This window comes from Parus major, chromosome 7, assembly GCF_001522545.3.
Source record: "Parus major isolate Abel chromosome 7, Parus_major1.1, whole genome shotgun sequence".
In the NCBI taxonomy this organism is placed as follows: Eukaryota; Metazoa; Chordata; class Aves; order Passeriformes; family Paridae; genus Parus; species Parus major.
This window is the reverse complement of record NC_031776.1, coordinates 872,124-883,788: the sequence shown is the minus strand read 5'-3', so window position 1 is coordinate 883,788 and position 11,665 is coordinate 872,124. Positions and strand designations below refer to the sequence as shown.

General features: G+C 46.4%; 3 protein-coding genes across 4 annotated transcripts in view; 1 reads left to right on the top strand and 2 right to left on the bottom strand.

Moving 5' to 3' along the window:
* TRPM8 (transient receptor potential cation channel subfamily M member 8) overlaps nucleotides 1–11,665 on the top strand; it is a 688,444-nt gene that overhangs the window by 429,083 nt on the left and 247,696 nt on the right. The window lies entirely within an intron of this gene.
* Nucleotides 1,059–10,778, bottom strand: POFUT2 (protein O-fucosyltransferase 2). Its single transcript, XM_015634072.3, has 9 exons — nucleotides 10,577–10,778; nucleotides 9,708–9,958; nucleotides 8,529–8,673; nucleotides 8,132–8,242; nucleotides 5,895–5,961; nucleotides 4,300–4,425; nucleotides 3,561–3,741; nucleotides 3,190–3,313; nucleotides 1,059–2,872 (listed from the first exon to the last, which is right to left on the bottom strand). Exons 1-9 carry the CDS (start codon nucleotides 10,753–10,755, stop codon nucleotides 2,719–2,721), a joined length of 1,338 nt encoding a protein of 445 aa, XP_015489558.1. The 5' UTR covers nucleotides 10,756–10,778; the 3' UTR covers nucleotides 1,059–2,718.
* YBEY (ybeY metalloendoribonuclease) lies at nucleotides 8,596–11,540 on the bottom strand. 2 transcript variants are annotated; one of them, XR_004498207.1, is made up of 3 exons: nucleotides 11,113–11,540; nucleotides 9,708–9,958; nucleotides 8,596–8,673 (listed from the first exon to the last, which is right to left on the bottom strand). XR_004498207.1 is itself a non-coding variant. In XM_015634102.2 (3 exons), the coding sequence occupies exons 1-3, from the start codon at nucleotides 11,501–11,503 to the stop codon at nucleotides 10,808–10,810; spliced, it is 495 nt and encodes a 164-aa protein (XP_015489588.1). In that variant the 5' UTR covers nucleotides 11,504–11,533; the 3' UTR covers nucleotides 10,784–10,807. The 2 variants fall into 2 exon arrangements, 1 of the variants encoding a protein (XP_015489588.1); XM_015634102.2 differs by lacking the exons at nucleotides 8,596–8,673; nucleotides 9,708–9,958 and adding exons at nucleotides 10,784–10,894; nucleotides 11,009–11,077 and having other exon boundaries at nucleotides 11,165–11,533.

The following is an 11,665-nucleotide window of genomic DNA, read 5'->3' as shown; positions in this document are numbered from 1 at the left end:
CTTTTCTTAAAGGTAAAGTAACTCCATGACAGTTAGTTACTGGGAATTAGAATATTCACCATAGGAAAAGATGTAATGTATTGTAACAAGAACTTCACTCTCTTAATCTTTCTTAATTTCCCCCCTTGCCCTTCTCTCTCTATCCCGACAATTACCTACCGCTCTCATGCTCTCAACCCCCTCTTTCCACTCTCTCTCTCTCTCCCTTTGAGCACATTTACACTGTGCCTGGCAGCATAAACGGATCTCTTCCACCACATAATAAATTGCTTATCCCAAGAGCAGCCTGGCTTAGAGAAGTCTCCCCCATGAGCCCATTATACTCCTACACTATACATGCATCTACAGACAGCCAGGAGCGAGGTTCATCCCCAAGAACTGGTACACCAATATCCTCAGACATTCCAACTTCCATGGGGACTTTACAGGAACCTCCCACATTCTGTTCCCCAGTACAGCAGCAAGACAAAGTCCTCTCCCAGCCTGTCTTCATCAAATCGTGCACCAAGTATAAATGAGCCTCAAGCTTCCAGGGGCACCGTCTGCCCAAAAAGCCCAAGCCTCCACCCACAAGATGCAGGAGAAAGGCTCAGGCAGCTCAGCCGACTGTTCTGCCCCAATGCTTCTGTGTTTCCCTCCATTTCTCGGGTGGGAGCTGGAGGAGGCGGCAGAGGAGCGAGAAGCCCAGCCCACTTGGCTTCTTGTGTGTGTGTGTCAGTGAGACAGGGCTGGGACAGAATTGTGCTGGAGCTGCTGCCCTTTGGAGCCATTTCAGAGGTATGATCCTAAAACATTTTGGAGGCTATTTCCCAAATTCTGTTTGGAGCTGGATCTCACTGGAAAGCCCAGTCCAGCAGCCTGATACCTCAGCTGGAGGGACTCTCAATAATGATGAAGGGGCACTGCAGGACACCACCCAGCAGCAAGGAGACACTTGAAACCCCCACCTGAAACTTCGCTGCAATTGGGACCACCAGCACCAGGAGTTGCACGTTACTCCTTGATGTGCTGAGGTCTGAGCAGCAGGGCTAACTTAGAGATGAATCCTGGACACGGTATGACTGACACAATCAGTACTATTCAGCTAAAAATAGATGACAAAAGACAAATGTAATGAAATTACAGGGGGCTCACACAAGGGAAGGAGGAAAGAATACACCTAGTGAGCTTGAAAGCAGAAATACTGTATCAGTGTGCACCAACATCTTGATTTTTACATTTAGGTTTTTTCCTTTGCATTTGATTTCATCCACAACAGTTCTCTAAGAAATAATGTTATTAAATTTCTGTTTCTACTGGTACACTGTGAGAATCTGGTGTTGCTCTGTATGTGTGGTTCTGGCCCCACTTGTGGAGATGTAAAATGAGCCCTTGAACTCCTCTGGACACATAATGGGCAATGAGTGTCAGACGCCCCCTGTGGATAAAATGCTGTTCTGTAGATCTGCAGTGGTGCTGAGTTTTGAAGAGTTTGATGAACTCCTGGGTACAGGGCTGTGGTGGTGGTGCTGCCATCTTGCATGTCTTTCCTTTGTGGACACAAAGCAGTGGAGAAGCGAGGCCCTGAAGCAACCAGGACCCTCTCCTGAGAGGGCCACCAGCTCTGCCCCCATTCCAGCAGCAGTGCTGAACACACCCACCGTCCTCTTCCAGCCCTGGCTAGTGCTGCAGCAGGCAGAGGAGGGAGCTGCCTTGGGAAAATGGAATCTTGGCCCTGCTCCACCAGGTACCAACCTCTTCCTGTGCCAGACAATGTGCCTTCACACAAAAGATGAGTCCCCAAAGGATGGGCCTTGCAGGCTCTTACCTTGGAGTGGGAGCAGCACCACCTCCACACACACACCCCCCTCTTTTATTTTGGTGGCAGCTTGGTTCCTCCCTAGGTAGAGACTGGTGCTCCCAGCACAAGCACTCCTGGTGACATGGCCAGGTCCCCCAACCCTGCAGTTAAAAAATGACGACAGACCCACAGAGAGAACCATGGACAGGTAAGAAAGAAATGCTCCAGCAGGTGAGGCTGGTTTCAACAGCCACATCTTGGGCATTGCTTTGCTGCCTCCCATCACCCAGCTCTGCAGCCAAGAGGCCCCTGTGGGCTGTAGCAACCCACTTGGTGCACATGGGACTGTGGATGTTAAATGCAAAGTATCAGGCAGGTAGCATAGTATCTGTGTGAAACTAAGCCACAGAACTTTCCCACATTGGCCCAAGAAAGTGTGGCCTGAGAAACCTTTGCAGGTGCTGTTTGCCTCCTTGTTGCTTACTTGCAAGAAACAGTCAAGGGGCACTGTTCCTAACTGTCCAATGACAGTGATGTGTTGGTTTGATGGCCAATGAAAGTTCACCCCTTTGGACCCTTTTGGAACTGTCTATAAAAAGGGATCTTGAAGAATAAAACACGCTCTCTTTTGCAAATAAGCTTTAGAGTCTGTGTTGTCACCATCGCCATTGCTAATACAGTGTGACATGGGACCACTCAGGGAAGGCAACCAGAGCAGGACATACTGGGGACCCAGGTGCAGCAGCCACATAGAAATGCTGTGAGGTCCAGAGACACTGGAGTGTACAGCTACCCCATGTCACACCCATGCTGGAAGGGGAGCAGGAGCTGAGAGTACAGGACTGGGTCATACTTTGTTCCAAGGCAAATAATTCCCCATCATTTTTCCTTATTATTTTGAACTCTAACAGTACTGAAACCTTTGTGTTTCTCTGTGCTTAATATACAATTTTCCAGTGAGTAGGCTGCTCACAGTTTTTCTCTGTTTCACCACAGAATCGGTTGTAAGTTGTTTTTGGATCAAATCCCAAGATCTCCCGTTCCTCGTGGATTCGAAAGGAAAATGTTGAAACAGAGGTGCCTATAAAATACCTGTGAAAAAAAATCAAGAAGGGTTTGGGGGGGGCAAGTTTTTAAAATGCAAGCAATTAGATTTCAGTCCAATAAACTTCACTGTTCAGTGAAATGATATGATAATGAAATCATCATATACACACACAATATAACCATTATACATCTACTAGACACATCTCAATTATATAATTGATTATATAAGAGAAAATATATATAATATATAACCAATTATATAATGTCTCACACAATTTGTAAACAACCATGGGCCAAAAACCATACTCAGTTTTGTGACAGTGACATTAAGCTTTGGATGAAATTAAAGTCAGATTTGCTACCTTGCATGTGCACAAATCCACTGGTCAATCACAGCCAAGCCCCCATCCTTATAGAGTTCCAGTTCCTCCAGAGAGGCTTCAAACCTCACCATCTCGGGCAGCAGTTTCTTGAGCAGTTCAATCTCTTAAAAAAGGAAGCATACAAATTTATGCATTTATGCATTATGAAGAGCAACTCGCTCCTGCCACTCAATGTGTTTAAGGAAACCCTGGGTGAACAGTTACAGAGCATGTGACACCAAAATCTACCAACAAATTTTAGAATACATCTACTAAAATTTACAGTATTGCAGCCAGGGAGGGTAGCCAGTGGCAATTGCTGCACTCATTGTCAAAAGTTACCAATCCTGAAATGATTGCGATCCGCCTACCTTCCTCAACAGCATCAGTGGCTACAAAAACTTTTTCAAGTTTAAGCCCCTCCAATAGGCTGTGGATTTTCTTTACTGCTCCTTGTAAGGAAGGCACGTCTTCTCTGTGACCCCAAATGAAGTCTCTCCTTCTGAGGTGAACCCCAAGGTATGGGCCACCTAGAGCTGTGCCAGTCTTAACCTATGAGAGAAAGATCAAAAGTCTTAAAGGACTTGGGAGCATCACTGTTCACACTGAAAAGCCAGAATGCATCATCTCTGGATAAGGCACAGAATGACTCCAGTTGCAGACAGAAATTTTTAAGTACAGACTGGAAGTAACTTGGGACACTTGTTGCAACATTTAGATCTTGGGTGGCCTCTGCCATACAAGAGAAACTGGAGTGCCAAATCTTCCTAAGCACAAAGTTCTCTCCTTGACCAAATCAATCCTCAACTAGCAGTTGGCAGCTGAACTTTACACCCACACGTGGTGCTGAATACAAGAAGAAATTCAAGTTTCCCTCACTGAAATGAGGGCAACAAAGATCTGGCCCTCACAACTGGTTAGGCACATCTCGGCAGACTCTGTTAGCTTGCATCACGCAGGGAGAAGGTCCATGAGGAACACACATGTCCACCTCAACATAAGCAGAAGAGTCACTCACATGTACCTTCCAACATGCCCTGCAGCACACAGCCAGGAATACACAAATGAAGTATTTGTTATGGGGAATAAATACACTGTTAAAGACTTTACCTTCATCTGTGTCCAGTCCTCCTTGTACTGAGTCCTGTCTGCCTCATCGGTGGATTGAAGGTATTTCTTCCTAAACTCATCTCCTACCACGCGGAGGTGTTTAGCAAACACCATGCTCCGACGGGTCTGTCGGAATAGGAGCAGAGTCAGAAAAAGGAGCTAAAAATGAGTCAGTGCAGACAGTTTCACACAGACAGCACTTCCAGGGTGCAGTTACTTCTGGTACATCTATGCAGTACTCTAAGCAATGATTTCTAAACATTTATCCAAGCTTAAATAGCTTATTTCTAATTCTCATCACCTTTATAACCAGCATACTCACCGGTCCCTGCAATACACAGGTATAAGGAGGACACTGCAGTTATTTACACAACAGAACATATAATATACCAAATTAAACACCCTAGCAATATACATTACTTTTGGAAACAAAAGCAGGGCAAACACTTCAGCATGCAAAACACCTGTAAGAATAAAACCCGCTTTAAATATATTAGGCATCTAGCCACAGACATGCCTATGAAATTCAGTGGAAAAGTAACAAAAAAGGAATTATTTCCTTAACCTGTCAATAATAACCTCTAGGATTCCATGATAAAGTTGCCAGTGCACATAGCCACAAGCGGCATTTTTACTAACAGGCAAAAAAACAAAGGAAATCCCAATTTCTCCCTCTTTGTCTGCAAAGAAATAGAAAAAGGAGAGATGCTTCTCAGAGGAGCATGGAAAAAAGAGAAGAGGCCCTAGGCCTAAGCTGCAGTGAGTAAATTTCTGATTGGACATCAGACAAAACCACTGGGGCCATGTTTAAAGTGCCACTGCTACAAAATGGGTGTTATGGGGCCATGTGGATTTCACGTCTGCTTTTACAGGACAAGTCGTACTCAAACATGGTACCTGGGCTGCATTTCTGTCTTTGAGAGAATGAATTCTCTCTTGAATGAACTCTTAATGAACAACTCCTGGCTAGCAAACTACTGTTTGGTCCACTTCTGAAAACATCCCATATCGCAAGTGAAGAGCCAGATGCTTCTAAGACTGAGGTCTGTGTAATTTGTTTTTTTAATATCATGGGAATCAGTTTCTCTTAGGAATTTTACCTATATCAACCACTCCATACCATATTTCATTCTCCTGTGTCTGGACCTTAACATTTCCTTAAAACTTTTATGACAGAAATTATTTTACCACAGATCTTTGCCTGAAACCCATGGGAATTTTGCCTTTAAAGCAAATGGTGAGGGATTTGGGACAATAACGAGCACTTCATAGAATTCTTTTGAAAAGACTAATCTTGAGGTTGACTACATAAGAAACTGCTGCCTTCTGTTTGTAGAGGTGTTGTTTAGGGGAGGTCCTTTTAATCACCACGCTCTGCAGCACTGGGCCTTTAGGCACAAGACAGCAGGAAAAATTCCTGTGTCACACTAATCCACAGCAGCCTGAAAACCATGCTAGTACACATTGCTGAAACAGAAGACAAAAGTTACTTACAAGACAAAAATCCCAAGGCAAAACTGAAGCACACATTGGTTACTAATTTTTTTAGCAGAGCCAAGTAAAAAGTCTTGAGAAGCTATCTGTAAAATACTCACATTCCAATAATCTTTCCCTCCGTAGTGGTCATGAAGAAGGTTTTCAGCTCTGTCTAACATCACTGACCTATTGAAAATCGTAAAACTGAGTGCAGTTCCCTTAGGAATAGAATTGACATTATGATGTTTCTTTATACATTTGCTAGGATAAAGTGCAGACTATGATCTGTTTGCAAAGGGAGTGGGGAATGAGGGACGGCTCCTGTGAGGCACATTCTAGTTCTCTACAAGGCAAATTGTGACCCACAGTCTTCTGGGGAGAGAAGGGAACCATGCCACTCCCTGTGCCTGCTCTCTTCCTGAATAAATGGTATCCTGACTCTGAAAGTTAAACACAAACAAGCACTAACCACTCTTCACAGCCCTTGCAAGAGCTGCTACAGGAGAAATAAGATTTCTGACAGGGAGAGTGATCCAAAGGGAAGAAGTGACCTGTGTGATAATGCTCACCTTCAGAGCACATGACAGCCGCTGGGAGGAAGCACACTATGGAAACAAACCCAGAGAAAGTGTTTTCTACATGTAGAATAAAATGTTGTACAGTAAAAAACAACAGAAAAGAACATAGAGACATTACCAAAATGTGTGGTATTAGACAGTAGCTTGTGTTTCTCATAGATAAACATGGCTCAGGATTGTGTACTGGAAACGTAACTGCACTATCCAAGTTCTAAGAAGCAGACGAGATTTTGAGATTTTCAAGTATCCCAGAATATAAGAGATGTAGATTTAGTTTGTGAGCACACTGATGATAAACCAACACACAGAGAAATGCTTCTGCTCAAAAGGATCAAGGTCATTATCTACATCTCCTACAAAAAAGAGAGGAAGCAAATAACCAATCAACTTTGGATTATCTCTGCTGATAATCAGCTGGACACCTGCATGGAAGGCTTTAAATTACCTGGAAAAAAGACTAGACTGTGCTGGCGAAGAAGCAGCATTGCATCTAACAGGAAGATTGGAGGGGAATGAGGTTACTAATCCAAATGCAGTGAGAAGTTTCCTTGAAGTGACCACACTTGAAGGGTAAAAACCCAGTCCTAAGACCACACAACTGGCTGTCCAGCCAGAAGGGATCAGAGATCATGAGAGATCAGAACTCTCAGACCAATCAGAGTAGTCTGAAGACACTGGCTCACACGAAGATAAGGGACACCTCACTGGCATTGCCTAACATTTCCGGACAGCCTTCATTAAAGGCTTTTAAGAAAACTTGGCACAGAAAGGTTCTTGCATGGATTAAAAAAAACACCAAAAAACAACAACAAGAAAGTTTAGAGACAAGGATAAATGTATGGTTCTCATTGCAGAAATTCACACGTGGAAGGTCTCTTCACTGTATTTCTGAACAACCTACAGAAGGGCATGAAATCACATGACACAGCTTAATTATTTTCAATTCCTCAGAGCAGCTAAGGCCAACTATGAAGAATTAAGGAAGTCTCATCACCAGCCAATGAAGTGGCAGATGAAATCTAACATAGGAGCGAGTGTAGTAAAAAAAAAACAAACCCAAACCTGGGTTCATCTAATAACTAAAGGTCTTGATGGTCAGGAATGAGGACAGTTTGATGCAAACATTGAGACAACACTCAGAGGTTAAAATAAGGAACCTGTGTCTCAAGAATTAGAAGAGAAAGAAGAGAGCACTTGACAGAGCATGTCACTTGTACTGCAATGTAACAGGTTTACCCACACTTAGCCTGCAGGATCCTGCTGAACTACAAAGGTTCAGAGATTGGCAGTAGTGACAACCAAATGTATGGAATGGCTTTTACATGGAGAACAACTAAAGGAGCCAGAACTCTTCCCACTGCAGAGGAGACTACTGAGGGGGAATACGCCAGAGACGTAAAATTACATGTGGTGTGGAGTAGAATATGGAATAGCTGATGGTTCAGCATCTTTTCCACTGCCTGATCTAAGGGATATTTGATGCTGCCTTGGAGGTAGGAGTCACAAAAGCTGCCTGAGAGGGAATATAAAGGAGGTCAAGGCTATCTACTCTTAGGTTTTAGCACTGCGTTCTTTACCTTAACTTATAGTTGTTTCTTACAGTGTAAATCCCTTTTGTAATGATTTTAACAGAGTACAATAATTCAGTGATGAAGTATCTCAATAAGCCTTTAAATTCCCCCTACTCCTCCCACCTAGCAATGGGGTTTTACAATAATAATACAACAAAAATAACAATCACAATAAATAAAAATAAGTAGTTATACAAGGCAACTCACTGTGCTGAAGTGTTCTTCAGGAGGATGGGAGCCACAATAGAGGCAGATCCTTGGACAGACAAGCAAGAGGCGTTTAGGCCTCGTGTTTCCTCGTTACCCCAGAACCAGCCCCTAAAGGGGAACACAAAGGATCAGCTCACAGGCTTGTATTTTAAGTTAATGCCATATATAGAACAAAACATCCTAAACAAACTACATATAATACAAACAAACCAGCCACCTCCTTTATGCTGCTTTTCTGTGGAGCAACAACTTTACAGAAGTAGATCTTCTCATACCAATAAAACATTTTATTACTGATGGGCTTTTTAAAAACAGAGTGAACCACAGATATTCACAGCAGACAAATATCTCTTTGAATACAACTGAAAAGACCAAAAGGACTTCTCCATGTTACCTGTAGTAGCCATGTTTGTCTCTGGAGTACATCAGCTGATCAATGCATGGCCTTTCATCTATTTTTTCTTCCCATGTTCCTTCTTTCCATCCTTCTGCGTAGCCTTGGAGCACATAAATCTGTTCAATAAACGGCCCACCTGACTCTGAGCAGAAGGCAAAGCAAAGGACTTGTAAGCATAAAAACCTACATTGCAAAGGTATGCACAAGCATCAGTGGCAGTTAAAAATCTGGTAGAAATGATAGTATTACACTACTCTCTGTTCCCTGTTTTCCCTATAAAAAAGGGAAGAAAGTTCTGTGTGAGACAGAAAAGCTAAAAGGGTCACAGGCAATGTGACCACCTGCTACTCCACCCAGCTCTGTGTGATTTAATGTGCCAAACACAAGGGAATCACTGTCAGCTGGGTAAAACACACCACAAAGCACACAGGTTTTGAGTGCTGTAAGCAGCTGCCACAGGAGGAGTGCGTCCAAGAAAAATGCCAAGTACAAGCCCTTCTTCCCCTAAATTTTAGGGTCTCTACATGCATTTTCCTGGAAGGCAGGGAACAGCTTTCCCTTCAGATCTCTTTATAGAGGTGTGACATTTGGTGGCCTTTATTTCCTTTGCTGAACAAGCCTGTGACACTGCTACAGATTTGAACATTTGGCAATTAGTTCAACATGGCATTAAATCCAAAAGGAACCTATTTCACTTTCTTATGGAAAGCCTTTCTCTTAGACAGAAAAAGCAAGAGGTATTTCAAGTATGTGCAGCATCAACCATAACAAAGTAAGTTCAAAGAAGAATCCACTTTACAACTTTTACTGTCCAGCCCCCACATCCAGAAAAAAGTGGCTTGTCTGAAATTCAACCTGCCTCTCTCCCTGTGGTCTTGTCATTATGGTCAAAATCACACAGAAATACCATGGGGGAATTTAATCACAGGCATTAATTGTCTTCAGAAGTCCCCAAAGTCAAGGGGACAGTACTGCTACATCAATCAAGCTGCCAAGTAATTGGGTTATTCCATCCTAGTGGTTGGGTAGCTCAGCAAAACTCCTTCCCATCCCTCCTCCTCTTGCCACAAAGATTTTTTTCCACATAAAAGGATAAAAACCCCTATAAGGACAAACCTGTTAAGAAACCATATCAAATATTTAGTTAATCATAGATTGCATGATCCTATACCACACCTGCAAAGAATTGCTCATATTCAATGACAGGAATGTTCCTGTTGAGGCTTGGGATATCAAAGAATTCAGACCAAGGGATCCGGATCTGGAGGATGTCAGGGCTCTGCCAGTGATAAAGACGGCCCCAGGGAGGCATAACCAACACCCAGTTTTCGCTTTTCCGCAGGGTCTTCAGAAGGGAAGCAATGCGAACATAGACATCTCTGCGAAGGTTGAACCCTTCAGGGGGGTTTACATCATACAAAAGATATCTGGGGAGAACAAAGGAATACTGTTATTTTTGAGAACACATTGAGGCTATTACACATTTTTCTTTTTTACCCTACAATCTTGTGATAAAACTGTTGGGAAGGAAGCCTGTTCTCTTTTTGAGTTTGTGGTACTTGGAAGGGGAAGAAGTATGGGAAGTAGGAGCAGCATGTGCTGCAGGGCTGGAAGGTGCACATGCCAGGAGCCTTTTTTACAGCGGGTCAAGGAGCAAAGAGTCTTGCTCATCCTGAGGGTAACATGGGGTGTGTGGTGAAAATAGGGAAACCACTGGCACGTCAACCAGGCTAACTCTTGTAAGCTGGACACAAAGGCAGAAGGACAAGCTCTGGAGTAAGGGAAAAGAATGCAGCTGGGAGCTGGATGATCCTGTGGGGTCCCTTCCAACACACGATATTCTACAGATGATAGCTCTGGGACAGCTGCGATGACACCCTCCAAAAAACGACACAAAAAAGCACGAGCAGGCGAAGGAGGCTCCTTACCAGCTAATGGCCAAGACACGGAGGGTCGCCTGTGCAAGGGAACACCGCACGGCGCTGGGAGACCCCAGCAGGCAGGACCGCTCCGAGGCCGGGCGCGGCGGGTCCGCTGCTGCTCACCTGGTGCGCGGGGCGGCGGCGGCGGCGGGCAGCGAGGAGGCGGCGTGGCCGGCGAAGAGGGCAGCGGGCGGAGGCTCGGAGGCGGCGGCGGGCGGTGGCGGGAGAGCGAGAGCGGCCAGACGGAGCAGCAGCAGCGGCAGCGCCGGGGAGCAGCGACCGCCGATCCCCTGCGGCGCCATCCCACGCCACGTCCGGGGCGGCGCCGGCAGAGCCCCAACCCCTCCCGGTCTCTCAGTAGAGGCCGGCGGTAAGGGGCCGCAGCCGGGAGCCTGTGAGGCGGTTCAGTTCCTCCAAAATTTGCGCTTCCTTCTGGTACATCTACGGGAGCAGCGGCGGTCACCACCGGGCGAGGTCCGGTTCCCATCACCGGGGCCTCTGGTCCAACCCATGCCGGACCCCGCACACCCTCCCCGGCCCCAGGGCATCCCGCACCTGCTCCCACTCGGGTTTCGTGTTGTGCCGGTAGCCGAGCAAGTGGCACAATCCGTGGGCTGCCGTCACCTGCGCGGGGGACAAGAGCAAAACACACGTCTTACCGACTGAATCCCGTGCCTGCCCCGCCGCCCGCCACTCCCGAGCGGGGCTCACCGTCAGGACATCGTCAAAATCCTCCCCGGTTTTGCGGCACTGCTGGTGGATGTACTCCACCCCTAGGAATATGTCCCCCAGGTCGTACTCCTCGCGGCAGCGCGGCTGTGGCAGCTCCCCCGCCGCCACTTGGTGGAACGGGAAAGAGAGGACGTCGGTGGGCTCCGGGCAGTGTCGGTAGGCGGCGTTCAGACGCTGCATCAACGCGTTGCCAGCGCAGACCAGCCCCACGTCAAAGCGGGAGGCGCCCAGAGCGGTGCGCAGGGCGCAGACGGCGCGGCGGAGCGAGGCCCGGCGCACGAGGACGGTGCGCTGCGCGTTCCGCAGAGCCACGCTCATGGCAGCGGCGCCCCCACGCACCCGACCCCCCTCCACAACGAGAGTCCGCCCCCGAGGCCCCACACACCGCGGCCCCACCAATCGAGACCCCCTCCCCCGCCCTGCCCGAGGAGACCACGCCCCTGCACTTCTGTCCATCCGTTAATGTGCCCACCCACCAAC